General features: G+C 43.7%; 1 protein-coding gene across 2 annotated transcripts in view; it reads left to right on the top strand.

The window, feature by feature from the left end:
* The window catches only part of paplna (papilin a, proteoglycan-like sulfated glycoprotein), a 97,938-nt gene that overhangs the window by 9,451 nt on the left and 61,192 nt on the right, over nt 1–27,295 (top strand). Inside the window, exons 4-12 of one of the 2 annotated variants that reach the window (XM_077238570.1) lie at nt 2,542–2,602; nt 3,198–3,300; nt 4,118–4,248; nt 6,649–6,772; nt 8,337–8,417; nt 8,502–8,674; nt 9,907–10,030; nt 24,496–24,622; nt 24,821–24,892. In XM_077238570.1, the coding sequence (XP_077094685.1) occupies nt 2,542–2,602; nt 3,198–3,300; nt 4,118–4,248; nt 6,649–6,772; nt 8,337–8,417; nt 8,502–8,674; nt 9,907–10,030; nt 24,496–24,622; nt 24,821–24,892 (996 nt within the window). The remainder of the gene's footprint in view (nt 1–2,541; nt 2,603–3,197; nt 3,301–4,117; nt 4,249–6,648; nt 6,773–8,336; nt 8,418–8,501; nt 8,675–9,906; nt 10,031–24,495; nt 24,623–24,820; nt 24,893–27,295) is intronic. The other variant, XM_077238571.1, reaches the window with a different exon arrangement.

Genomic DNA, 27,295 nt, shown 5'->3' with positions numbered 1-27,295 from the left:
CATTTTCATAAAACACTTTGTGTCATTGAGACTCTTCTTTACTGTACTTCTAATAACTCGTGATTTGTGTCACCCAATGGTTATTGAATAGTTTAAAGTTTTTAATGTTGTTTATATATCTATGTTGTGTTTTAATATGCTTTAAGAAAAAACATGTACAAATTTATAAGTCATCAACACCATTGACTGAGTATTTTCCCCTTAAAACTGCAGTGAACCAAAGACATAGATTTAATAATAGATTATTAAAATATTCTAAAGGAAATTGTTTCTTTTAAGAACTATTGACTGCAAGATTATTTTGGGAACTCAAAACGCTTCTTCTATGGCATCACTGCATGATTTTGAAGAGTGCATCCTCAGTTCATCTTGCAAAAGTAACATGCTATGTCTCCTTTGAAACATACACAATTGTTAAGTCAAGTATGCAAGGTCAAGTATGCACCGTCTTTAAGTGGAACGTGTTACATTGTATAATTATGTGTTTGAGCGATAGGGATTTGGCTGGGGAAAGTCTTCAACAGGACATTGAGAGCTTTGGCCATAAATCTGAGTGTTGGAATCTGGTCTGCTTGTTCTGTCTTGCATTTTACTCTGTGAATGGCGCTCATGAAAACATGGCAGATTGTCTATCAACTTACCACTCCTCTTTAAATGATTTTCCCAGCCCAAATTTAGTTAAATTATACTTTTGTGGTCTAATACAAACCCTTGCATTTATTTGAATGAAGTTGTTATGCATGCATGATGTATTGAGAAATCTAACTATCTCAGAGTCAGAGTTTCAGAGTTTCCCAGAAACAGTTTTGACATTGAACTCAGTAACTTGCGAGAAATTCAAGCTCATAAATGCACTTCTCGCCCAAGACTAAAACGCCCCTCAGGCGATCTTTCTGGGACTTTCAGACATCTCTCTTCCAGCTTGGTGCAAGTGTCTCGCCGGGTGAATGAATCAGGCACCACACCCTGCCTTTTTCTTTCAGTATTACTGTCTGTCATGTGCTGACTTAACATCTAGACATAGTGGAAACTCCATGCAGCTGTATCCGCTCATTAATAATGCTTTTTATGTATGAGTATGGAAGAACAGGATGACTCCTCTCTGAAACAGACAGGTTGAGATGTAGTGAAGCAGACCTTGTTGTGTCTCGGAAGAGATTGAGGCATCAGCCCTCAACACACCCATTAGCACTTGTTATGATCTCCATGCATTTGCTTGTCTTGTGTGGGTGTGTGCTTCTTTTGTAAGGGTGTGTGTTTTTATGCATCCTTAGACATGTTATGATATTTTAGGATGTTTTCACGCTTCTTAAAGGGTCTTAAAGGCATTTGAGTCCAAATGAGGCATTTTGAGTACGGTTCACTTAAAGTTCCCCTGTGGTGAAAATCAAGATTTTAATGTTTTTTTATGTCTATGTGCAAACCATGTGTAAATTCATAAGTCAACACCATTGCTGAGTATTTTCTCCTTAAAACTGCAGTGAACCAAATACAGTCTCAAAAACACTGTTTGAAATCGCTGGTGTTTCTGACGTCACGAACTACCTTGTAACCAATCAGATCAGCGTGTGATCGTCAACGAGTGGATCTCTGAGCTGTGTGAGTGAGTGGAGGCGGGGTTCATTTGCATATTCATAGAATCGCGTATACTAAATGAGTCAAGAGTGTAGAGTTACATTCAAGCTATTTTAAGTCATGAAGAATTTTGTTTTCAAGGAAAAAAGTTTAAATATGTAATTTTGGTGATTAAAGATGAGTTTTAAGGGATAAAATTATTGACTACAGGGGGACTTTAAGTCTGCAGTGTGGTTCACTTACGATGTGCATCATGTTGTGATATATAGTCAAGGTCAATATTATCAACTGATATTTAGCAATTTTTAGTTATCAGCATCACCCAATATGTCTTTTGCTTGGCCAATAAACTCTTATTTTGACAATGCTGTGCCATTTCTGTAGTCCTTTGTAGTGTTCACTGTTAATCAGCCTGTTATCGTCCCCAGGTGTCTCTAGTTTCCATATTAGCCCTTGTGTATTTATTTATACCCATTTATTTTGTGCTTGGTCAGTCCTTTTTTGTTTATATTTCATGTTTTTGTTTTAATTTACATTACCTGTTTCCTGGCTTTTTGTTTTGCTCTTTTCATTTTGCACTTTGAGCCAGCTTCTGCCTGCCCGCTTGTTACAGATATTTATTATCTTTAAATTAAATTGTGTGAAATCATATATATTGTGTAACCACCCTGCTCTCTAAATAAATCAGCGTTAGCCATCAAAAAGTCTTTATAAGTCAACCACTAATCATGAATACACAACGCAACAGGATCGGCATAGTTCAGAATTTGCATAATGCCAAATATTTTTGGTAGTTGCTGGTTATCATGCTAAGCTACAGTAATGTAAAAAAACAAGGCAAATGAGCTGACAGCATTTATCCAGATTTAAAATAAAAAGCATATTTAAAAAAACATGCAAAAATGAAAATGAAGGTTTAATACAGTTTTCCCCCGGTGTCTGTATTTCATCTGTGTCTCTCTACAGGACTGATGGTGGTCACCGCTGTGTGGGTCCAGATAGGTCCTATCGCTCATGTAATATCCAGGTATACACTGAAAGCTCTTCTGCTCAATGACCCTTGTGCCTGAAGGAAATCAAAGCTTATTCCTGATCAATTAATGGCAATTTGTTTTTGACATCATTAATATTTACACTATATGGTTCAAAAGTTTGGGGTCTGTAAGATTGTTTTTTAAAAGGCTTATTACCAAGGCTGTAATTATTTCATAAAAACTGTAATATTGTAATATTCATATTTACTATTTAAAATATTCTATGTGAATATATAGTAAAGTGTAATTTATTCCTGTGATCAAAGCTGAATTTTCAGCATCATTACTGCAGTCTTCAGTGTCATATGATCCTTCAGAAATCATTCTAATATGAGGATTTGCTATTCAAGAAGCATTTCTGATTATTATCAATGTTGAAAACGGTTGTGCTGCTGCATATTTTTCTGGAAGCTGTGATACTCTTCATTTTTAAGGATTCTATGATCATTAGAAAGATTAAAAAACTGCATTTATTTGAAATAGAAATAGAATTATATAATGCATTCTTGCTGATTAAAAGTATTAATTTCTTTAAAAAAAATCTTTCTGAATGGTAGTGTATGTGATCTGAATTATCTGAATTATCAGGACTGTCCCGAGGGTTCCAGGGATTTCAGAGAAGAACAGTGCTCTCAGTTCGATGGCACTGATTTTCAAGGAAAGCGCTACAAATGGCTGCCATATTATGGTGGTATGTACAAACAGGAAGTGATTTTGTGTGTCAGGGCTGATAGTTCACCTATAAAAGAAAGTTAAATTATGGAATGTTGTACAACTGGAGGTTTAGCAGAATGTTAATCCTGCTTTTTACTTTTTCTATATAATAACATTATACAGTGACCAGGGACTGTAAATCAGCAAACGCACCATATAAAATAGTGATGCACCGAAGTGATTTTCATTTACCCAGAAACCAAATTCGAAAATAAGGTTTATTTAATAATTAATTAATTAAATTTATTTAATAATCAGCACTTAAATATATATATATATATATATATATATATATATATATATATATATATATATATAAACTTTTTAAAGATTTATTATACATACATTAAATTATGAAGACAACAGGTTAAGTAAAAATATGATGAATATGTAACATTGCGTGACATAATGTTTACAAGTTGTTTTATTGACATCTTTCTGTGGTTGAAACTGTGCGATTACATGAAACATGATACATTTTAGTAATTTGTCCTGTATCTTTCAACATTTCTTCTGATGTTCCTTCATGTTTATTTGCTTCTGTAACTAGTAATAAAGAGGAAGAGATGATCAGTTCACAAGCCGCTTGAACTGAGGCGCTACAGCGATCTGTCACCACACATTAAAGAGCCACTAAACATTTATTGTTTGAATTTCATGATAAATTTGACAGAATTTAATAGATGAGTCTTTGTTTCATATCAAAAGTAACAAAGTATAAAGCTTATTGCGATTCTGTATTCTGTACAGGTGACAGTGCTCATGTTAAGCTGTATCTTCTTTGGTCTGTTCAGGAGAGAATCCTTGTGAGTTGAACTGCATTCCCAGAGGAGAGAATTTCTTCTATCGCCAGAAGTCGGCTGTGGTGGACGGCACACCCTGCCACCCTGGAGCAAAGCACATCTGTGTGGACGGGCTCTGTAAGGTTAGCACAGCAATCCTCCAGGACACTTAGCATGATCACTTATTTTAACCAGCTTACTTTTACATTCATGCATTTAACAGACACTTTTATTTAAAGCGACTTACACAAGAGAAAAATATCAATTAATCAAAGAGCCAATAATAAGTGTAATAACAATGGCAACTTACCTGAGTGCTGACCAAATAAATTTTTTCACTGTGTTTTCACTTTTGAGTAGTCCGGTGTCATCTATATTTGATTTGTGCTAGCTCATTCAATGACGAGAGACAACTTATCTTTTTATTCCGTCTGAACTGTGCCCTGAATTACACATGTGATGTTTGTCAATTTAAAAGATAATTATGAAAGTCAAGAAAGTCACAGTTTGTCATAAAACAGAAGAGTAACATTTAGTTTTATGTGAAAATCGCTCAATGAACTACATCTCCCGCCTCGCACTATGTAGCCTACGTCACCAAGCTCGTTTGTGTGCAGTCTGATACAAAACACACAGGCATGACGGCGTAATGTTACGATTATAACGTTAGACTGTAGAAACAATGACAGACGTTAGCTTCAGTAAAGTCAGCTTCATTCATTGAGAGAAAAGGTATGACATCACCTGCGCGCCTTTTGGGTTTGTAGTCTTTGTAATTACGCATTTTCACAGTCTTATACCTCAACAGTTTTACATCAAACTGCGACTTGCTTGACTTTAAAATGTATCTTTTGAATTGACAAACATCACATGTGTAATTCAGGGCACAATTCAAACGGGATCCAAATATTTGTTGTCTCTCGCCATTGACTACCATACAATATTTTTCTGAAATAAGGTCCCATGATCCACCGGAAGGGGAGGGACTTTGGCTTTAATTTAAACATTTCATGTGTAGTTTCACTGGTTAAGAAAATAGCCTACATAAAATATAATTGTTCAAAAGTTCCTGTTCAGTATCAATGCTGTATTTAAAAATAAAATCTGATCATGAAAAAGTGTTGTTTGTATTACATTTACAAATGCTGTGTATATATAAAGAAAAAATATATATATTACAAACAAATCTAACTTTGCATTTCAAATAATATCTATGTATCACATAATGGCGTAGTTTTGCGTTGCGATTACGTAATGACGTCATAGCGTAATGACGTCACAATGCCATTTAGCAACTTTTAGCAACAAATCTATCTGCCTTTAGCAACTTCCCCTGAAAATTAGTTGGCAACACTGATCTTACTACAGCTGTGTACACAGTGTATTTGTAATTGGTTACAATTTCTAATTGTAAAATATGTATATATAGATAATTTCTTTTGTCCTTGCATTCTTTAGGACCCTGTGACACAACTGTGTGAAAGGCTAATTAATATGCAGCTCATTATGTATGTGGCACATTATCCGGCCTTTGTCTTCTCAGGTGTGAACACGCCTCCACGCATATTGCCTTTCCAAACAAAAGGTGTCTTATAAAATTTAAATCAATGTATTGTTTTGTGTAAATGATTAGGCAGGATGATTTTCAGATCATTTTGAAGCAAAAATTCTAGGCAACAACACTCATTAGTCAAAAGTCTTGTGGACACATATTTAGTATGTGTTTTGTGGCCTTATTTCAGACACTTTAAGTTTTAGTTTTTTCAATAACCACGCATAAATATTATTCTCTAAAAAATACAAACATGTACATACATGTTGCTCACATATTACTGTAGCCCCGTTTGTGCTATAGGCCTATAGAGTGAATTTACACCTTTGCCATTAACATGTTTATAAATAAGTGAAAAAAGCACAAATGTCAGAGCAAGTCAGAACACCTCAAGGACCCCAAAAACCCCTTAGACCCCAGAGGGTTAACGACGGGAAAAAAGGTTGGCGCGCACGACTCATGGTCTAAAATGGTTGTCTCTATCCTCTTAATGAGTTATGGGTGTGTTTTGGGCTTTACGTGCAATCAGAGGCTCATCTCCCATTCCCTTTAAAAGCCAGTTGTGCTCGCACCATGGCGGATTCGCTATTTACATGATGGAATTTACAAGCGGAGAGCCAGAGAGCAAACGGATCTGCTTGTGCGCGAGGTTAATGAGATTGTTTGAGATTGTATTTGTTCTGTATGGACACACAGTATAAATTTTATTTGTGCAGTTCTTAAATAGTTAAAAATTAGATTTTAAAAACCTTGCAGTTACATTGAAGACAGTGAACAGTGAAAACGTGAACTTTCTTTATTGCCTCAGCAACGTCAGAGCCTTTAATTGCTTGTTTGAGGTTCCTTTGTGAACTATATATGGGCGTGAAGTTTAACAATAGAATATTTGTTAAAAAGAGCAGTCTCAAACACTGTCCCTGTATTTTGCTTGGACTGTGAAGGGTGTGTTCTGAGAACTATTGCTCTGTCTTTCTCCTTTGTCTGCTCACAGCGTCTCGGCTGTGATAACATGCTGGAGTCGCCCCAGGAGGAGGACCCCTGTTTACAGTGTGGAGGGAATGGACAGTCATGCAATATAGTCAAAAACAGTTTCTCAATGCGCAACCTGCCCAAAGGTACCCAAGACCCAATGCATTTGGAACTATATGCACAATTATGCCTAAAAAAGTATACTGAACAAAATTATAAACGCAAAACTTTTGTTTTTGCCCCCATTTTTCATGAGGTGAACTCAAAGATCTAAGACTTTTTCTGTGTACACAAAAGGCCTATTTCTCTCAAATATTGTTAACAAATCTGTCTAAATCTGTGTTATCCACTCTAAAATGTGCAGTTTTACTGTATTGGGGGGGGGGGTCCGAAAACCAGTCAGTATCGGGTGTGACCACCATTTGCCTCACGCAGTGCAACACATCTCCTTCGCATAGAGTTAATTAGGTTGTAGATTGTGGCCTGTGGAATGTTGGGCTGTGTGAAGTTGCTGGATATTGGCAGGACCTGGAACACGCTGTCGTATACGCCGATCCAGGGCATCCCAAACATTCTCAATGGGTGACAAGTCCGGTGAGTATGCTGGCCATGCAATAACTGGGATGTTTTCAGCTTCCATGAATTGTGTGCAAATCCTTGCAACATGGGGCCATGCATTATCATGCTGCAACATGAGGTGATGGTCATGGATGAATGGCACAACAATGGGCCTCAGGATCTCAACACGGTATCTCTGTGCATTCAAAATGCCATCAATAAAATGCACCTGTGTTCATTGTCCATAACATACACCTGCGCATAACATAACCCCACCGCCACCATGGGGCACTCGATCCACAATGTTGACATCAGCAAACCGCTCACCCACACGACGCCATACACGCTCTCTGCCATCTGCCCTGTACAGTGAAAACCGGGATTCATTCGTGAAGAGAACACCTCTGCAAAGTGCCAGACACCACAGAATGTGAGCATTTGCCTTCTCAAGTCGTTTACGACGACAGTCGGGTCGAGACCCCGATGAGGACAACGAGCATGCAGATGAGCTTCCCTAAGACGGTATCTGACAGTTTGTGCAGAAATTCTTTAGTTATGCAAACCGATTGTTGCAGAAGCTGTCTGGGTGGCTGGTATCAGAAGATCTTGGAGGTGAAGATGCTGGATATGGAGGTCCTGGGCTGATGTGGTTACACGTGGTCTGCGGTTGTGAAGTCGGTTGGATGTACTGCCAAATTGTCTGAAACGCCTTTGGAGACGGCTTATGGTAGAGAAATGAACATTCAATTCACAGGCAACAGCTCTGGTGGACATTTCTGCAGTCAGCATGCCAATTGCACGCTCCCTAAAAACTTGCGACATCTGTGGCATTGTGCTGTGCGATAAAACTGCACATTTTAGAGTGGCCTTTTATTGTGGCCAGCCTAACGCACACCTGTGCAATAATCATGCTGTCTAATCAGCATCTTGATATGCCACACCTGTGAGGTGGATGGATTATCTCCGCAAAGGAGAAATGCTCACTAACACAGATTTAGACTAATTTGTGAACAATATTTGAGAGAAATAGGCCTTTTGTGTACATAGAATATAAACATATATAAATGAGTTCAGCTCATGAAAAATGGGGGACAAAAACAAAAGTGTTGAGTTTATAGTTTTGTTCAGTGTAGTTTTAACCCCTACTTACAGGTTACAATCAAATGTTCATCGTCCCTGTTGGGGCTACCACTATCAGCATTAAGGAAACTGTACCAACACGCAATTACCTTGGTGAGTGTTTGTGAATACTATCCTAATCCTAAACTTTTCATCATTAGCATCAAACTTTTAATCATTGTATTTTGCCTCTAATAGCAATCAAGAACCTACGTGGTGAGTACTACCTTAATGGACACTGGGTAATCGATTTCTCTCGAGCGGCACCGATTGCTGGCACCATGCTGTATTACCAGAGGGGAACAGAAGGGGAAAAGACCCCCGAGAAAATCACTGGCCGTGGCCCTACAACTGAGCCTCTAGTGATAGAGGTGAGAGCCAGTTTAACCCTCTGGTGCTCTTCACACATCGGTCCAAAATGACAGAATTTTTTTTTTTTTGTCAATGAAATGAATGTACTATATTTTAGTTGGATAATGTTTTTTATTTAATAAGTTGTATTTTTGGAGGATTTTATTTATACTAAATTATAGTTACACTATATTTATATATTTCATTTATTTTCATTTATATTACTTTTTGATCATAGACCTGAAAATTACATTTCTTAAAACATCTTAAACTGTCGTAAATCTTGAATGCTTTAGAGCACAGACTTAAGTTTGATCTCTTTTCAAAGATTTGAAAGATTATTGCTGAAGTGAAAAAAGTTTACTCTAAAACTGCAAGAAAATTAAAGCCATACATGTAAACAAGTTGTGTTTCGAATTTGAGCTTGATATCTCAACAAATGAGCTTTCAGTACCATTTTAGTTGGCCGCAGTACCAAAAGTTTTCACTAGATAAAATTTCCTATTAATTTCCAATGCGCTCATTTTTAACCGCGAGGAGCACAAGTGTGACTATTTTTTTCATTTAACTTTTTCGAATCATGTCCATGATTTTTTGTGTTCTCATAGTAAGTGCTAAAACCTTTATACAAGTTTTGTACCAGTCCAATGAAGTAAAAAAAAAAAGATGACCAAAGAGCACCAGAGCTTTCCTTGTTTGATTTATGTGTGTTGTAGGGCTGCACAATTAATCGAAAGAAAACCGTAATCGCGATGCAGTTTCGTAAGACTGTTATTTAATTAAATAAATATATATACCCTGCGTGCTTCAGAGTGAAGCATGGCACTATGTTCATTCATACGTTAGCAGTTCATGTTCTGCCGGTATTTTCAGCTTCTCGGACTGTGTCGGTTCACAGTAAATGCTGCTCAACATGAATTCCATCTGCTCTGAGTTTGAGTCGCTTTAACGTGCATTTAGGAATGAAACATGCGCCAACCATCTTCACAAACTTGTAATGAGAAACACATAAAACAGAAGATAAGCTTTTAAGAAAAAGTGGTCTGACATATGAAGAAATCAAGACAGCCATAAATATTAGTATTGTAATATTTTCAATCCAGAGTGATGTATGAATTAGCATCTGTGTTAAGTCCAAGACCACTGTAATAAAGAAAACCCAGTGAAATTAACTTAAACATATTGCATGCACCTATTCCTTTTTAGGTATTTTCTGAATACTATGACCATCAGTCTCTTTGTTAATCTACAGCTAATCACTCAAGAGGCTAATGAGGGCGTGGAGTATGAGTATTATCTGCCTAACGGACGCTTGACTGAGGGCTACTACTGGAGCTATGGCTCCTGGTCGGCCTGCAGCAAGGAGTGTGGCTCAGGTCAGTGTCAAAGTGTGTCTGTGTTTCATTTCATACAAGATACTACAGGCATTATTATGTTTTTGGCATTTTTTGAGATTTTGATGCTGAAAATTCAGCTTTGCATCACAGGAATAAGTTTCATTTTACAGTGTATTACAATAGAAAACTGTTCTTTTAAACTGTAATAATATTTCTCAATATTACTGTTTTAAGTAGCCTGGCTAACGTCAGACCTAGTCTCATTGAGACGTGGGTCTGGAAACCACATGTTCTTTTCCTCGTATTTGAGGCGTGGTTTACGAATGCCAAGAGCCGTTTATTGGGTGCTACGAATGTCTATCAAATGTGCCTGTACGTAGCTCATAGCCAATTGTTTCAATTATACCAGATGACGTATGTAGAGTGACAGAAATTAGACGAGGAAGAAGATGATGGGTCAGAGATTTGTGTGTAACTTACACGATGGCGTTCAGTGAATATTGCCGCTTGTGCTGCATGGAAAGGTAACTTCGCGTCTGCTGCCATGTTGGATCCATAGGTATAAACAAACTGATTCGGTGTGTCGCAAAGACGTCGTCATCGTCTTGCTGCTCCCTCCCCGTTCTGTGATTGGTCCCCTCGCTGAGGCAAAAATCTGGTCAAGGAACCCAGACTGCCTAGCAGCGTGAATAAAATTGCGTTGTGCGCAAGGCAGCATGGGGAAACCCAGGCTATGTTTGTCATGATTCTGCCATCATGTCCGTGATTCTCTTAGTATTGCGGCAGGATCATGACAGACCCATGTTCTGTGTGCAAGCACATGGCCTTGTGTTTTGGTCATGTGCTTGTGTTGTCTCGTCTCTTAAACCCGCCCCCTTGTTATCCTGATTCAGTCATTATTGCTTTACCCGTGTCACCTGTTATGTCTTGATTAGTCTCCTTATTTAATCCCCTTGTGTTTGCTGTCTTGTGTCGGTTCATTGCCAAATGTTACCTGTGAGTATTCTGTGGAAAGTCTTGTCATTGAAAGTTGTTGTTAGTAGTCATTGTTAGTATTATACAAAGTGTTATTTGTTTCTTGTTCAGTCATTATCTAGTCTTGTCAGTTTTATATCCCTTGTTTCGTCTGTTTTGCCCCCTCGTGGGTTTTGTTTTCCTGTTTTGTCCCAATAAACCCTGAGTTCATTGTACACCGTCTGCGTTTGGGTTCATCTCCGTGCACAGCCGTGACAGAATGAACCGACCCACATCGAACCCAGCGGACAGTATGTCCTCGCCCGTCAAGTGCCAGACGGACCATAAAGGTTGGTGGTACCAGGCCATCGCTGACGCTAAGAGGGGCAAACTCCCGATTCCCGCTCAGGGACAGCTATCGGTAAGGGAGTATGCCCGGGTCGCGAACGAGAGGAGGTTCTTCCTGCCGGAGATCCTCCTAAACCGCTACCTCGTCGCTGGTCTCAACTCCCCTCCACCCCTGGCCGAACGGGAGGAGTTGGTGACCCGTCCGTTCATGGAGATGGTGGATCGTTTATCTCGGAGAGAGTCACAGACACCCACAAGCTCACCATCCGCCCAGCTGCCCGTGATCTCGGAGGGTCGTGTTTTGGCTGTGGTCACCCTTGGGGACCAGGCCCATGCCGCTTCAGTCCCTGAGGCATCATCTCCGCCCACCAGTCTCTGCAGCAAACGGGGAAGACACGCCTCGTGGGAGTCCGCTTCGGAGTCATCCGCTACAGAGGCAGCGCAGTCTGAGGCTGCCCTTCCTGGGCTAGTTGTGGTCCCTGTGGAGCTTCCCCAACCAGCCATGAGTCCAGCTATTGCGTCTGCTCCCCGACCGAAGAAGAAGAAGAGGAGGAGGGGAGCCTCTGGTCTGTTTTCGTCCCCAGTGTCTGCAAGCGCTGTTCCAGAGCCCGCTACTGCAAGCGCTGTTCCAGAGCCCGCTACTGCAAGCGCTGTTCCAGAGCCCGCTACTGCAAGCGCTGTTCCAGAGCCCGCTAATGCAAGCACTGTTCCAGAGCCCGCTACTGCAAGCGCCGTCCATGACCCCGCCTCAGCTAGCGCCGTCCTGGAGCCCGCTGAGAGAGTTGCGGCCGATCTAGCCGCTAAGGAGGTTCTGCGAGCAGTTTCGGCTCGTCAGGAGATGCCCATCTTCCTTGCTGCAAAGACCCTGTCAGAATACTTGTCATGTCTCATCAAGATCCTTGATGTCCCTGTCCGTCCTGTCTCGCCCTCAGTCCCAGTATCCGCCGCCGAGAGCGCGGCACCCGAACCCGCCGCCGAGAGCGCTGCACCCGAGCCTGTCGCCGAGAGCGCTGCACCCGAGCCTGTCGCCGAGAGCGCTGCACCCGAGCCTGTCGTCGAGAGCGCTGCACCCGAGCCTGTCGCCGAGAGCGCTGCACCCGAGCCTGTCGCCGAGAGCGCAGCACCCACGCCTGTCGCCGAGAGCGCAGCACCCACGCCTGTCGCCGAGAGCGCAGCACCCACGCCAGTCGCCGAGAGCGCTACAGTCGACGCCTCTCCAGAGTCGGAGGTGATGAGTCTCACCTCTTCTTGGGGAAGCCTTGACTCTTCAAGTAATACTGTTCCCGTTCCTGCTTCCTCTTCCCCTGTCAGTTCCCGTGTCTCCGTTTCGTCTCCCGCTGCTGCTGTCTCCACTGCCCCCGGACTCCCGTTTGTTTCCCCCGTCATGGCTCAACCCAGGACCGTTTCTCCCTCTACCCACACCACTCCACCCAAGTCCGTTCGGACCCCCCGTCCTAAGCCCACACCCCGTAGTCCCAAGATCACTGTCCCGCCTACCCACCCTGGACCCTCGCTCAAAGACTTTGTTGTCCCTCCGCCTCCCCTTCCTTGTTTATTATTTTTGATGTTCCACCCCAATCCTGTAATTGTTTACTCTTGTATGCCCTTGTTATTATTTGTCATGTTTTGTTGGGTCGTGTCTATGTCTCAGTCAGTCTTGTCCCGTGTTTGATGTCTCCTTGGGGAGCGTCTGGAAGCCGCTCCTTAAGGAGGGGGTTCTGTCATGATTCTGCCATCATGTCCGTGATTCTCTTAGTATTGCGGCAGGATCATGACAGACCCATGTTCTGTGTGCAAGCACATGGCCTTGTGTTTTGGTCATGTGCTTGTGTTGTCTCGTCTCTTAAACCCGCCCCCTTGTTATCCTGATTCAGTCATTATTGCTTTACCCGTGTCACCTGTTATGTCTTGATTAGTCTCCTTATTTAATCCCCTTGTGTTTGCTGTCTTGTGTCGGTTCATTGCCAAATGTTACCTGTGAGTATTCTGTGGAAAGTCTTGTCATTGAAAGTCGTTGTTAGTAGTCATTGTTAGTATTATACAAAGTGTTGTTTGTTTCTTGTTCAGTCATTATCTAGTCTTGTCAGTTTTATATCCCTTGTTTCGTCTGTTTTGCCCCCTCGTGGGTTTTGTTTTCCTGTTTTGTCCCAATAAACCCTGAGTTCATTGTACACCGTCTGCGTTTGAGTTCATCTCCGTGCACAGCCGTGACAATGTTTTAAGAGCATTTTTCAGAATCAGAATCAGAAAGAGCTTTATTGCCAAGTGTGCTTGCACACACAAGGAATTTTTTTTGGTACTGAGGCTTCTAGTGGACATATACAAATACAAGAAACATTATACTAGAAATTATAAGAATAAAAAATAAAAATATAAATATATGAGAATAAAAGTATCACAGTTGGGTTTAGTCAGAATAGACATTTTCAGATTTACAGATTGTGAACATATTTATAGTTTTGAATATTATAAATAAATAAATCTACATATAAGTATCACCTGAGTTGTAGGGTATTGCACTAAACAGTGGGAGTATTGCACTTAAAGGCATATGCCTTGGGAGGTGTGTTAACTGTTCAGGAGGGAAATGGCCTGTGGGAAGAAACTGTTCCTGTGCCGAGATGTTCTTGTGGCCAGTGATCTGAGTCTCCGTCTTGACGGTAACAGTTCAAACAGGAGGTGTCCAGGGTGCGTGGAGTCTGTGATGATTTTACCTCCTCTCTTCCTCACTCTGGAAGAGTACAGGTCCTGGAGGTTTGGCAGGGGGGCACCAATAATCCTCTCCGCAGTCCGGACTGTCCGTTGTAGTCTCCTGATGTCTGATTTGGTAGCTGAACCAAACCAGACAGTGATGGAAGTGCATAAGACAGACTCAATGACGGCTGAGTAGAACTGATCAGCAGCTCCTGTGGCAAGTTGAACTTCCTCAGCTGGCGAAGGAAGTACAGTCTCTGCTGGGCTTTTTTCACAATGGAGTCAATGTGATTGTCCCACTTCAGGTCCTGAGAGAAGGAAGTGCCCAGGAACCTGAATGACAGCACTGCTTCCACAGTGCTGTTCATGATGGTGAGTGGGGGGAGTGCTGGGCTGTTCCTCCTGAAGTCCACGATCATCTCCACTGTTTTGAGCGTGTTCAGCTCAAGGTTGTTATAACTGCACCAGACAGCCAGATGTTCAACCTCCAGTCTGTAAGCAGACTCGTTACCGTTTCGGATGAGACCGATGACAGTGGTGTCGTCGGCAAATTTCAGGAGCTTGACAGTGGGGTCTTTAGAAATGCAGTCCTTAATGTACAGCGAGAAGAGCACTGGGGAGAGAATGCATCCTTGGGGGGCGCCAGTGCTGGTGGTGAGAGTCCTGGATGTGAGTTTCCCCAGTCTCACTCGCTGCTGCCGGTCCGTCAGGAAGCTGGTGATCCACTGACAGATCGAGGATGGTATGGAGAGCTGGGTCAGTTTGGCTGTGAGAAGACCAGGCATGATGGTATTGAAGGCCGAACTGAAGTCCACAAAGAAGATCCTTGCATAAGTCCTTGGTCTGTCGAGATGTTGCAGGATATAATGCAGTCCCATGTTGACTGCATCATCCACAGACCTGTTTGCTCTGTAAGCAAACTGAAAGGGATCCAGCAGGGGTCCAGTGATGTCCTTCAGGTGGCCCAACACCAGTCTTTCAAACGACTTCATGACCACAGACGTGAGAGCGACAGGTTGTAGTCATTAAGTCCAGTGATTTGGGTTTTTTTGGGGACAGGAATGATAGTGGAGCGTTTGAAGCAGCAGGGAACTTCACACTGCTCCAATGATCTATTGAAGATCTGCGTGAAGACCGGGGCCAGTTGGTCAGTGCAGGCTTTTAAACAAGCAGATGAGATGCCGTCTGGGCCTGAGGCTTTCCTAGTCTTCTGTTTTTTGAAGACTCTGCTCACGTCCTCCACACAGACCTTGAGCTCAGGTTGGATGGCAGGAGGGGGGAGTAATGGGAGTGCAGGTGGTGATGGTGAATGTGTGAAGTGCAGGTCAGAGCCGGTGTGTGGTGTGAATGAGGGCTTTTCAAACCTGCAATAAAATGAGTTTAAATCATCAGCCAGGTTTTGATTGTCCACAGATCGGGGGGATGGTGACTTGTAGTTGGTGATGTTCCTCAGGCCATTCCAGACTGATGATGGGTCGTTGGATGAAAACAGTTTTTTCAGTTTTTCAGAGTAGCTTCTTTTAGCAACTCTGATCTCCTTTGTCAGTCTGTTTCTGGCCTGGTTATACAAGATTTTATCCCCACTTCTGTAGGCATCCTCTTTGGCATGACGAAGGCGTTTGAGTTTCCCAGTAAACCATGGTTTATCGTTAGTAAATGATAAGAATGTCCTGGTAGGAATGCATGTATCCTCACAGAAACTTATATATGATGTTACAGTATCTGTGAGCTCATCCAGATCGTTGGTAGCAGCTTCAAAAACAGTCCAATCAGTGCAATCAAAGCAGGCCTGTAGATTCTGCTCTGCTTCATTAGTCCATCTTTTACAGTCATTATTACAGGTTTAGCTGATTTCAGTTTCTGCCTGTAGGTCGGTATGAGATGAACCAAACAGTGATCAGAGAGCCCCAAAGCTGCTCGTGAGACGGAGTGATACGCATTTTTTATTGTGGTGTAACAGTGGTCCAGTATATTACTGTCTCTGGTGGGACATGTAATGTGCTGTGTGTATTTTGGTAGTTCACGGGAAAGATTTGCTTTGTTAAAATCGCCAAGAATGATTAAAAGAGAGTCAGGATACCTTTGTTCTGTTTCAGCTATTTGTTCAGCCAGCTGTTGTAGCGCCGCGCTCACACACGCGTCTGTAGGGATGTATACATTGACGAGAATGAAAGAGGAAAACTCCCGAGGCGAGTAGAGAGGTTTACAGTTTATGAAATGTGCCTCTAAATTAGGAGAGCAAATCTTCTTCAGTGTTGTTACATCTGAACACCAACTTTCGTTAATGTAGAAACACAATCCACCACCTCTTGTTTTCCCCGTTAGCTCCGCGATGCGATCCGCTCGGAACAGCTGGAAGCCCGGCAGATGTATTGCGTTGTCCGGTATGGCTTCACTCAGCCAGGTTTCAGTGAAGCACAGAGCAGCAGAGTTTAAAAAATCCTTGTTAGTGCGGGTGAGGAGAAGAAGTTTGTCCGTTTTGTTAGGAAGGGATCGGATATTCGCGAGATGAATACTGGGGAGTGCAGTGCGCAGGCCACGCTCGCAGAGTTTAACCAGCGCGCTGGCTCGCTTCCCGCGTTTGCGTCTGACCGCGCGTTTGAACAACAACGCTGCCCCTATGACGAGAATGTCCTGCAAGACGTCCGAATAATCAAAAACTGTAGAAAAGTTATCTGGTGTGTGTTTCCTAATGTCCAGTAGTTTGTCCTTGGTGAAACTGATAGGAAAAGAATGACTAAACGCAGAACAAATGAACAAAAACAACACAATAGCTGGAGAGCCCCACACCGAGGCAGCCGTCTGCGGCGCCATCTTGGATTTGTGGCATTGATTGATTTGATTTTGATCAAATAAATGGGGAATTAGGTCTATTAGTTACGTTAATTAATACATTAACTAACCTTAATGTCACAAACATTCTGTTATTTTGATCTTAGTTTAATTTTTTTTGTGAATTCTGTTAAAAAATGAACAGGACAGGTAGGGTGTGTATCAAGGCAAACAGTTACAGCAGAACCAAGCGCTACATCCTGAGCCATTTAAGCTCAAATGTGGCACTGTTTGAAGAGCTTGAAGGGGATGCTTAATATCTGGTATATTTCATCTCTGATGAAAGGCCAGCCGCGCCAGGAGTGTCTAGGCAATGTGCAGGTTGTTTTCACTAACGGGCACCAGGAGAAATTGCCGTTGAGAAGCGTATCATCACTGCTTGGAAGGACTACTCTTTGTGGCTTCAAATAAGATGCACATTATAATCAAATGACATATAATAACAGTCTTTATGAATATCTAGTAAGAAAGAGAGCAGAAAAAGACTGGGCCCTAAGATTCACATAAAGGATGATAACTATAATATTTTAGTAATTGTTTTAATTCTATGAGGACAGGGAAAGTCCACACCACAGCTATAACGATAACGACACAAAGGAATCAAAACATTGGAATCACTTTCAGAACAATTTTTATCCAGCTCATTATTATTAAAAACATTGACAGCCAAACAGAATCCATCCGACTTTAAAGAGCTCGAACATTTAAAGTGTCAAATGACAAAACGTACTCGGTTACTGACGTAACCTCGGTTCTCTCTAGAGAGGGAACGAGTTCTGCGTAATATCTTACGCTATGGGGAAAACCTCTTTTCCACGAGATATTGAAGCCCAAAATTATCCTTTAATTTTGATTAATGTAAAACGCTGTGCGGCAGCGTGCAGACATAGGCAAAACGGCTTGCGCGCCTATTGGCTGCCCTGCGGCAACAGCAGCAAGCTTATCGAGAGAGGCCCTGCGTGACCTGACATCCAATGGGGGTGCTTCGCGCCCATTTCGTCGCGTCCCGCCAGAATAGGCGTGGCCTTGGCCTATAAATACGCTCGACAGGCTGATACAAACTGGTTTTCAACGCTGAAGCGAACCAGCGCTGTTGTATGCACGGCAAGATACGCAGTACTCGTTCCCTCTCTACAGAGAACCGAGGTTACGTTAGTAACTGAGTACGTTCTCTTACGAGAGTACCTCTCGTACTGCGTAATATCTTACGCTATGGGGAACACAATGTAAGACGCCGTGCGTACTGGGATCCGACACCAAAGTCCCAGGTGCACTTATATAGCCCGGGGCTCATATAGTGCATAATCACCGTAGACTCACAGAGAGTCGGAGAAGAGAGGCTACCAGCATCATTCCCCACGAAATAGCATCCCATAGGAGCTAGTTATGTCAACAGCATATCCCGCAGACAGGGTGAACGCGTTCAGCCTGAACTGGGCAAAAATACGGGCTATCCAACACCCATGGAGCTGTTCCATCGATCAGCGAGCGATACTCAATCAAAACTCAGCATTCTGCGCCGGCGCAGCGGGACAGATAGTACTGAATTCTAGACCGACAGCAGCTTGGCCTGTAAGGCGGGAACTTCTATGTTATAGAACCTTATAAATGTAGACGGCGAGGCCCAGCCCGCCGCCATACAGATGTCATGCAAGGAAATCCCACTAGACCACGCCCATGAAGAGGCCACGCCTCTCGTGGAGTGCGCTCTGACACCCAAAGGACACTGCAGGCCCTTAGAAGTGTAAGCCAGCGCTATGGCATCGACTATCCATCTGGATAGGCTCTGTTTTGATGCGGCCAGTCCCTTGGAGCGTCCGCCAAACAAAACAAAGAGCTGCTCGGTCTGCCTGAAGACAGACGAGCGGGACACATAAGCTCTCAGCGCCCTGACGGGGCAAAGGAGATTAGCATCCGCTTCCTCATTGTTCACCGGGAGGGCGCACAGGGAAATAACCTGGGCCCTGAACGGTGTGTTGAGGGATTTTGGCACGTACCCGTGCCTTGGTTTGAGTATGACTTTTGAGTCATTAGGCCCAAACTCAATACAGGACGCGCTTACTGAAAGCGCTTGTAAGTCCCCCACGCGCTTCATTGAAGCAAGAGCCACAAGAAATACCGTTTTGAAAGACAGGTGCTTCATGTCTGACAAATGGATTGGCTCGAATGGGGCACCTTTCAGGGCTTCCAGAACCGTAGAAAGGTCCCACATAGGGACTGAGGGAGGTCTGGAAGGATTCAGCCTCCGTGCTCCCCTGAGGAATCGCACAACGAGGTCGTTCTTCCCCAGTGACTGGCCAGACGTCGGTTTTGCAAATGCCGTTATGGCCGCCACGTATACTTTGAGCGTGGACGGGGTTCTACCCTTATCCAGCAGCTCCTGAAGGAAGGAGAGCACTTCCGTAACCCCGCAGTCTACGGGTGAAAAGCCCTGAGCTTGACACCAGGTAGAGAACACTGACCATTTCGAGGAGTAGAGCCGTCTAGTAGACGGGGCCCTAGCCTGCGTGATCGTGTTTAACACTCCCTCCGGGAGGTTAGCGGGTACCCGTTGATGGCCCACACATGTAGGTACCATCACTCCGGGCGAGGATGCCAAATCGAGCCCTTTGCCTGAGAGAGGAGGTCTCTCCTCACCGATATCGGCCACGGGGCAGTGCTGGTCAGCTGCATCAGGACTGGGAACCAGGTTTGGTTCGTCCATAGCGGAGCCACGAGCAGCACTGGCCATCCATTTTCCCTGATTCGTTCCAGCACTTGAGGCAGGAGCGAGACGGGGGGAAAAGCATAGAGGGGGCGTCGGGGCCATACGTGGGCCAGCGCGTCCCTGCTCTTGGAGAAAAAGTTCGGACAGTGAGCGTTTTCCTGGGACGCGAACAGGTCCACCTGCGCTCTGCCGAATATCTCCCACAGCAGTTGGATCGTCTGCGGGTGCAGCGACCATTCACCTGCTGGGACATTGTTTCTGGACAGTCTGTCTGGTCCCAGATTCAGGTGACCAGGCACATGCGCTGCTTTCAGTGAAAGCAGGTTGTGCTGAGCCCAGTCCAGGAGGCGTTTCGTCTGCCTGTAAAGGCTTCGGGACCTGACGCCGCCCTGGTGATTTATGTACGCCACCACTGACATGTTGTCCGACCGGACTAAGACGTGGCGGCCTTTTATCTGGGGACAAAAGCGCCTTAGCGCGTTGTCTACTGCCAGCATTTCTAGACAGTTTATGTGTAGGAGCTTCTCCTGTTCTGACCACTGGCCAAAGAACAGTCTGCCCTCGAGCAGCGCTCCCCATCCCGAGGTGGAGGCGTCCGTGGACACCACCATCACACTCGAGGGAGTCCCCAGACTCACGCCTGACTGGTACCAGTCGGCTTTTTTCCAAGGTTTCAGAGCCGAGACGCATTTCCTGTCGACCCTGAGGCGAAACAGACCAGCGGCCCAAGCCCTGGGCGGAACTCGTGCTTTCAGCTATAACTGCAGTGGGCACATGCGAAGCAGGCCCAGCTGAAGTACTGATGCTGAGGCCATGAGGCCCAGCATTTTCTGAAACCGTTTGAGCGGGACTATGGAGCCGCGGCGGAAGGATTTCACGGCGCGCTGAATGTTCAGTCCTCGCTCCGGCGACAGACGTGCTGTCATAGACAGCGAGTCCATCACTGTTCCCAGAAAGGAGATTTTCTGGCTGGGAGACAGCGAACTCTTCGCCCAATTGACTGCGAGACCCAAATTCTCGAGATGCTCCAAGTAGTTCAAAATTCGCATGCCCTGAAGTCTCAGGGGTGCGAGAGCCGCGTCCATGCACTTCGTGACGTGACGCAATCTGTATTTGGAAATAGGCGTCTTTCAGATCTATTGACATGAACCAGTCTCCCTGGCGCACGTGCGCGAGGATTTTGCTGGTTGTCAGCATTTTGAACTTGCGTTTCAGAAGCGCTTTGTTCAATTGTCGCAGATCTAGAATGGGTCTGAGACCCCCGTCTTTTTTCGGTACCAGAAAATATCTGCTGTATACACCCCCTTCGCTCTGAGCCTGAGATAAAGGTTCTATGGCCCCTTTGCTCAGTAGTTTCGCTATTTCGGTTCCAAGTAGATGAGATACTTCGTTGTCCACCGTGGTTTCGACACGCGCCGTGCAACGGCGGGGACGTCGAGCGAACTGTAGCGAATAGCCTCTCTTTATAGTGTTCAACACCCATTCTGATACCCCGGGAAGCATTGCCCATGCATTCGCGTGGATAGCTAGAGGCAGAATGATATCCGGGCTCTGGCCGCGGCACAGCGGCGGCTGCAGAGCTTCGGTGTGCTGAGACATGAACACTGTGTTTAAAGTGTGCGAGGCGGGGGGCGCGCCGGTCACGGCAGGCAGCCTGTTCGCACTCGCTTTCTCTATGACACAGCGGCGGCTGCAGAGCTTCGGTGTGCTGAGACATGAACACTCTGTTTAAAGTGTGCGAGGCGGGGGGCGCGCCGGTCACGGCAGGCAGCCTGTTCGCACTCGCTTTCTCTATGACAAATTGTGGATAGAGAACGAGCGGGACAAACCCCGTAGGGTTCAGCGTGTCTGTGAGTGAATGTGGGCGCGGGACAGCGGGCACATTTACTGCACTGAAAACACCATCGGCTTGCGCTGACTGAATATGTGTTGGTTTCGTTTTTACAGAAACCGTGGGACACGCACTGTGTAGTGTTTGTGGGCACTGTGTCGTGGGCACATTCACTACATTTGCACAATCGACATGAGTCGATTTTATTTGTGCTAGCCCTGAACTGTGGCGGGCTGTGTCTGTGTGTAGGAATGGGCACTGTGACGTGGGCATTCTTACAACACTCATAACACCATCGGTTCTGGCCGGGACACCAGAAAACACACTCTTTATTGGATTTATCTGGGTAGCCGTAAAAACGGCTGTTGTGTGCAGGCAAGCGGGCAAATGAACCGACTTGTTGACTGCTAAATACACTGGAACAGTCACATCGCATGGAACTGGACGAGCGAAATGTTTCGGTGAAAATCCGGCCGCAGCGAGATTTGAACACCGTCGCTTTCCTAGGATGGCTAGGAAGGCTTTGAGACCTCGGGCTTGATCTCAATCCTCGGCCGGGGCCCACGCTGAGGGGGGCGGCGTCCAGCAGAGCGAGAGCGTGGTCTCTGTTCTCGGGCCTGGCGGCGCTGAGAAGCGGCGGCGGGTGGTGCAGGCTGTGGCTGTGAGCTACGGGCAGACGGCTGTTTCGAGCGACCTGCTGCGGAGCTAGAGCGCTTCGGGAGGAAGTGCTTCATAGCCTGCGATGTCTTCTGAACCTCCTCGAATCTGTCCGCGAAATCTTTGACGGCAGATCCGAAGAGGCCCACTGGCGAAATGGGCGCGTCGAGAAACACAGAGCGCTCCGAATCCGTCATTTCAGACAGCGTTAGCCATAGGTGTCTCTCAGCCACGGTGAGAGAGGCCATGTTCCGCCCAACGGCCTGTGCAGCAGATTTAGCGGCGCGAAGAGCCAGGTCTGTAGCGCTCCTTAAATCCGCAACGGTGATCGATCCCACGCCTTCCTCGTCCATTTTTCGGAGAAGGTCGGCCTGGAAGATCTGCAGGATGGCCATTGTGTGTAGCGCCGACACAGCTTGCCCGGCGGCGGTGTAAGCGCGACCGTGCATGGCTGACGTCACTCGGCAGGCTTTAGATGGCAACACCGTCTGTGCTCGCCGTCCAGCAGAGGGCGGGCAGAGATGTGATGCTACCGCTGCTTCCACAGGAGGAAGAGAAAGGTAGCCTCTGTCTTTCGCACCGTCCACAGTGGAGAATGCATCAGAGACAGATGTACGCATTCTGGCCGAGAAGGGGGCGTTCCAAGACCTCGCGACTTCTTCGTGAAGCTCAGGAAGAAAAGGCGCGGGTCTGGACTGTGATGGGGCGTGGTCCTTCTTGAGGAAACATCCATCCAGTCGGTTGCGCGGGGGTTGCGCGGGCGCCTCCCAGTCGAGGCCGAGGTTGTCGACGGCTTGAGAGAGCAGACGCATCAACTCAGACTCAATGCCCGCTCTTTTCCCGGAAGGCTCGCGAACAGCGGAGGGGAGGTCCACAGAGCTCGCCCAATCTTCGCTGTCCGACGCCAGGATAGAACAAGCCTCGGCTGTTTCGTCGATCTCAATGGCGGAAGCGGTGGCAGACGGCGGCCGCTGTCCATCGGTGAGTGACTCGAGCGATGCCGGCGAAGCTAGCGGGCGAACCGGCGAGCTTAGGCAGGCAGGAGAGGGCTCGGGAACGCGCTGAGCTTTTTACGGCGCGGCGTCGCAGCAGGTTGAAGTGCAGGCTCTAAGAAGGATGCCAGGCGAGTCCTCAGAGTCACCATAGGCATTAGCTCGCAATGAGGGCATCCGCCCTCGACGAGAGCGAGAGCCGCATGATCCTCACCCAGGCAGGAAACGCAGATGACATGACGGTCCCCGTCGCTGAGTGTGGCTCGGCACGAGCCGCAGGATCTTTGCATCTTTAAAAAGACGCTTGCTCTTTTAGAACAGATAGAAACAGAGATAGAGTGTGAGTCGCAGCGGCGAACACACACTCAGCAGTGAAAAGGATATGAACGCCGGAAAGCGTAGCAGGTACGGCGGCTGAAGGCGGCGAGGTGCAGGCCAGCGACTTCAGGCTCGAAGGCTCGTCCCGCAGAAGGCTTACAATCAGACGGCGCGGCTTCTCACTCCGGATCCAGCGATGCAGTAGTGCTTCGCTGAAGAGTTGAAAATCAATTTGTATCAGCCTGTCGAGCGTATTTATAGGCCAAGGCCACGCCTATTCTGGCGGGATGTGACGAAATGGGCGCGAAGCACCCCCATTGGATGTCACGTCACGCAGGGCCTCTCTCGATAGGCTTGCTGCTGTTGCCGCAGGGCAGCCAATAGGCGCGCGAGCCGTCTTGCCTATGTCTGCACGCTGCCGCACAGCGTTTTACATTAATCAAAATTAAAGGATAATTTTTGGCTTCAATATCTCGTGGAAAAGAGGTTTTCCCCATAGCGTAAGATATTACGCAGTACGAGAGATACTCTCGTAAGAGAACTGCTATTTTCTTGTACTTCTGCTGTAATGACAAAGCTGCTCATTTACAACTTTTTTATTTATTTACAGAGACTAGAAGTTGTAATATATTAAAATAATTCAATAAAATAATTATAAATAATTTAAATTTCATAATTCCATAACTAAATGTTCTTACACTTTCTATTACCAATAAATCGGCACGTTTAAAAAAATTATACTCACAATGTATCAGCAACTTCTACACAATTCAATATTTTAGAGATTTACATAACTAGAAAAAAAATATTATAAAAAATGTCCATAATATTTTAAGATTTTATTACTTTCCATGACTTTTCCAGGTGTAAAAATCACATTTTTAAAAGTTCCTCGTATATCCAAGACTGTAAGAATCCTTGTTCACTAACAAAAACGAGTCATTGAGGGAAATAATTTACAAAAAACCAATACATCTTTAATCTTACTTTAATGCTTGTTTTTCTGGCTAAAGCCCCCTGGTTGAGAAAGGCTACTAATAATATGTCTCTCATGAAGTTGTCATGAAGTGTTCTTTCCATATTTGTAATGCATTTATTCATGGTTGGTGTATGTGTATTAGAGAGGATTTCAACACTTTTGCAATTTGACATTTTCTTCCATATATTTTAGGTTACCAGTCCCGTCTGGTCTTCTGTACCATTGACAATGAAGCCTACTCCGATTACCTGTGTGCCTCCCTCCCTCGACCCCTCAGTAACCGCACATGTAATGAACAGCAGTGCCCGCAAACCCGCAGGTACATCAACACGTCACATTCAGCTAAAAGCCAACTGTAATGTAGATGTGTTTTGTAATTTAACACACTGTACAGTTTTCATTGAATATCAGAAACTGATTCCTTCCCACAAATGTGTTAAAATCGTGCGGTTGCTGTCTGACTTGTGGAGAACCATTGGGTCTCACAGCTTTGGCTGTACTGTTCCTGTTCTGTAAGGATGGCGTATATGTACAAGCCGCGTTTGTGGAGGCCCATGGAACCACCACGAGTCTATGTACAAGTGTTCAGGTAACAGCCTTTAGAGGCTGATATACTGCAGCGCTTGATCTCAAACACACATTTGTGTCCAGTCTATACAATCTCTCAGGAATCCTAGTGTTTCATGTGCCCGGGTCACAAACTCTGGGCTACATTATGAGATTTTCTAAAGAATTTTAAGTGTGGAACTTTTTTCCCATCCTCCCCTTGTACGTATATCAAAACCCGTTCCCCAGTATAACACTGATGTATGTCTTTTAAGACCTCTAAGGTTTTTGAAAATGACAGCTGGAAAGTAAAACGGATTGCTGGCAGCAGTGTTATTTTAGTATCATTGAGACACTACAATGAAAAAAATGATAACATCTAAATTAACTGTTTTTATTAAAGTAAAAAATATAATTTAATATTCCTGAATCAACCTAAATGCATTCATTTATACTAGCAAAATATTTTTTTAAGGGTAAAATCAAGCAAAACACAGCTCTCAAGCTATCAATTGCAGGATACCACTTTTTACACTATATTAGAGTTTTTTTTTTTCAGTTAGTTTTTATTTTTGTATTTTAAGTTTTAGTAATTTTGTTGTGATTTTGTCATTTTTATTAGTTATTAGTTATTAGTTTTATTAGTTATTACTTTTTTAAAATATTTATATAGTTTTTATAAATTTTTGGTCATTAGTATTTTAGTACGTCAAGTTAAACTAAATGAAAATGAGAAATGTCTTTTATATTGTATTTTACTTCAATTAACCTTTACTTTATTTCAAGTAACTAAAGTGTTTTTGGGGGATTTTTTTTATAATTTTTTTTTTAGATAACTATAATAACCCTGGCTGACACATCTAAGAGATTGTACACATCATTAATATGTGTTTGAGTTCAGTTTGCACCAGTTTTTTTTTTTTTTTTACATGTTTAGTGCGATTCCTATTTGTCATGTCTTGTGAGCTTTTGTTCCTTCTCATGTGAAGATGAACCAAGGCCTTGGGCAACTGTTCAGATCAGAGCTTCACGTCTCTGATCCTCCCTCGTATGTCAGAGGAGGTTTTCTCTGTTACTTTGTAGACACTGCAGTAGTTTCACATCATGTAATATACCGCTGATTCCTGATGTTCACATGAACTGTGGAGCTCTGATCTGAGCTGCTGTCTGTGTTCTAGGTAGGGTATTGTCTGTTTCAGTGTCGATTTTTTGGGCAATACAGATCTTTTTTCTATATATAAATTGTATATACATGATGGCCCTGATTTACTAAGATCAGAGAGTAATAATTAGTGCACTTAGTTGAAGAATAATTGCACAAATAATGATTTATGCAAATAGGTTGGATGTATCCGTTAAAATGAGGCTATATGTACCAAATACCAGCCACGACTATCACTAAATGGCATATTTTATTTATTTATTTTTAGGCTTACAGTAACATTCAAAAGATTGGGGTCAATATGTTTTTTTTATTATTATTTATATTTTAAATATATATTTTATTTATTTTATTCAGCAAGGATGCATTAAATTGATCAAAAGTGACTTTTACATTGGCACAAAAGATTTATATTTAAAAAAATTCTGCTCTTTTCTATTCATCAAAGACTCCTGAAAAATAAATACGTATCACTGTTTCCACAAAAATATAAAGCTACACAACTGTTTTTAACATTGATTAGAAATGTTTTTTTGAGCAACAAATCATCACAAAAGAATGATTTCTGAAGGATCATGTGACACTGAAGACTGGAGTAATGATGCTGAAAATTCAGGTTTGCATCACAGATGTAATGTTCAGTCTGAGTTTCAGTTTTGTGTTCATGGACTTTTAGTTTGTGTGTTTACCTTTGTTACAGTCACTAGTTTGCTTCCATAGTTACTAATTAACATTAGGGCTGCAACTAAGGATTATTTTGATAATCAATAAATCTGACGATTATTTTTTTGATTAATCAATTAATCGGATGAGAAATCGAAAAATGATTATACATTAAAAATGTCCTCCAAACAAAGTGTAATACAAAGCCTATGAAAACAAATATAGTGAAAGTATGCTATGCTGTAGGCCTACATTATAAGCAAAAAAGGGTTAAAACATTACATTCTCAATCTAAAAACAAATGATTTCTTACTATTTTAAAGCAGAAATTAAAACTACTAAGGTCCCACTTTATATTAAGTGGCTTTAAGTACTATGTACTTACATCGAAAAATAAGTACAATGTACTTATTGTGTTCAGGTTGTAATTGTACACTTTTGCTGCTATTGAGATGTGATACAGGTAAGGTTAGGGTCATGTGTAGGTTAAGGTGTAAGGGAAGAGTCAACTGTGTAATTACAAATGTAATTACATAAATTAATTACTTATTTAAGTATTTTCAAAATATAAGTACAATATAAAAACATGTATGTACACAATAAGTCCATTGTATCAAATTA

Source organism: Siphateles boraxobius, unplaced genomic scaffold, assembly GCF_051911475.1.
Source record: "Siphateles boraxobius isolate OS27281-9 unplaced genomic scaffold, OSU_SipBor_1 22, whole genome shotgun sequence".
Classification (NCBI taxonomy): domain Eukaryota; kingdom Metazoa; phylum Chordata; class Actinopteri; order Cypriniformes; family Leuciscidae; genus Siphateles; species Siphateles boraxobius.
The sequence above is the reverse complement of the archived record's forward strand: the minus strand, read 5'-3'. Positions and strand labels throughout refer to the sequence as shown.